The sequence below is a fragment of the Dichomitus squalens genome, assembly GCF_000275845.1.
Source record: "Dichomitus squalens LYAD-421 SS1 unplaced genomic scaffold DICSQscaffold_300, whole genome shotgun sequence".
Lineage (NCBI taxonomy): Eukaryota > Fungi > Basidiomycota > Agaricomycetes > Polyporales > Polyporaceae > Dichomitus > Dichomitus squalens.
Genome location: NW_006767182.1, coordinates 1 through 1,588, shown reverse-complemented (window position 1 = coordinate 1,588; position 1,588 = coordinate 1). Strand labels below are relative to the sequence as shown.

Genomic DNA, 1,588 nt, shown 5'->3' with positions numbered 1-1,588 from the left:
TCTGTTCATCTGCTGTGAATTAGATATGCTATACTATTCTCGCAGTTAGAATGATAACAGAGATGGCCTTATTTTATTATTTCTTCTGCCAAGTATGTAGTATGTACAGGTCACAAGGTATGCGGACATGGTCATAATAATGAATCACAACGCCACTGTCACACCAAATGCACGAGGCCGCAAGCCGAGCTCGGATCTGGATGAGAACCCTATTGTGACACAAACGTCATGAGAGGTTGTCCGTGCCCCACAGCGGGAGATAACAGACCCGGGTGAGTAACAGAGAGACTTCCTAACTGTCTGTAAGCCCAGCCAGTGAGGCGACCGAAAACTCGGATGCCCACCTACCTTACAGGAGAAGAGCTCTAGTGGTTGACTTACCTATACCAAGTGAATACCGATGCATAAATGCACGTCAATGACCTACTGTGACTTTCTTAGGCTAGCTACATAGAGAGAGAACTCGGAGGGAAGAGGGAGATAGACCTATAGGCAAGATGAGAGTGGGAGGAAGATGAGTTGGGGCAATCCACGTCCTGGGACCAAGCTATTTATGCCGAGCAAGGACTCGGACGTGTCATCGCGACCAAGTGGCGTCGGCGTGTAAGCTGCACGGCGCCTCATTCGAGACAACATTGTAGGCCAGGAGACGGCGTGGCTGATGCCATGGCTTGCCAGGTTCCTTCTGGCAAGCAACAACCTGTTAGGACTTTGACATCCGATAGACGAGCGCCGGCCACTGCTTGCCGGGATTCGCCGGTATGGCCATGCTCGGCCATAGGATGCACCTTTTGCTGATGAGAGTGGTAGTGGTCACTGTGCCTTCATGTCCTACACTGGAGTGAGCCATGCTCATCTCGGCTAAGCGAAACAATTCACAATGCATATAATACTTCTTACACATCTGTACTATGGTTTATCCTGCCTATGAGGGGAACAAACCCTTGGAAGTCCCATTATACCACCAAGATCCTCGAGAGCGCCATCGGAGTCGAGCATCAAGGTCGGGTAGATGAGAGCGGAAGACTATCTCTGAGCGCTATCGTTATATAAGCAGAACATCGGTGACGCGCTCGCTGGCCCGAAGGGGTAGGTGGCGCGTCACGAGAGGGAGAGAGGTTCGCTCGAGGGATAGACAGGGTATGAGTATCTCGATTGAACGCTGGAGTTTGTACATACAGATCTGGGTTTATATACGGTTCATGGGCGCTATAACAGCTCTAAGGTTCGGGAAGACTCGGGCTAGATACGAGTGAGATAAGAGAAGCTGAGAGATCGAGGAGAGACAATCCCGAAGCACGGAGTCGATCAGGTACGAAGGGAGAGAAGAGAAGTAGCGCGTGACGCGGGCGCTACATACGCCCTCCTGGACGACCGCGCCGGTGCGCAGGCGGGGCGTCCACGTTCAGGACGCGTTCGTATCGTCCTTGGTCTCGTCGGGGTTGAATTCCATGGCCGTGTCCTCCCCGCCCGCGTGAGGGGTTTCGGACGCGAAGTCCGGGACGTTGAGGAGTTGAGAGAGGCCGATGTCCCCCCCTGGGGAACCCGCGTTCGAGGGCGACCCCGCCTCGAAACCCAGGTCGAGACC

General features: G+C 53.5%; 1 protein-coding gene across 1 annotated transcript; it reads right to left on the bottom strand.

The window, feature by feature from the left end:
* Nucleotides 1–1,405: 1,405 nt before the first annotated feature.
* On the bottom strand, nucleotides 1,406–1,567 carry DICSQDRAFT_175963 (uncharacterized protein; the record flags this gene model as incomplete). Its single annotated transcript, XM_007371798.1, has 1 exon — nucleotides 1,406–1,567. A coding segment is annotated over one exon (162 nt), but the record flags the coding sequence as incomplete, so codon positions are not given.
* Nucleotides 1,568–1,588: the final 21 nt, after the last annotated feature.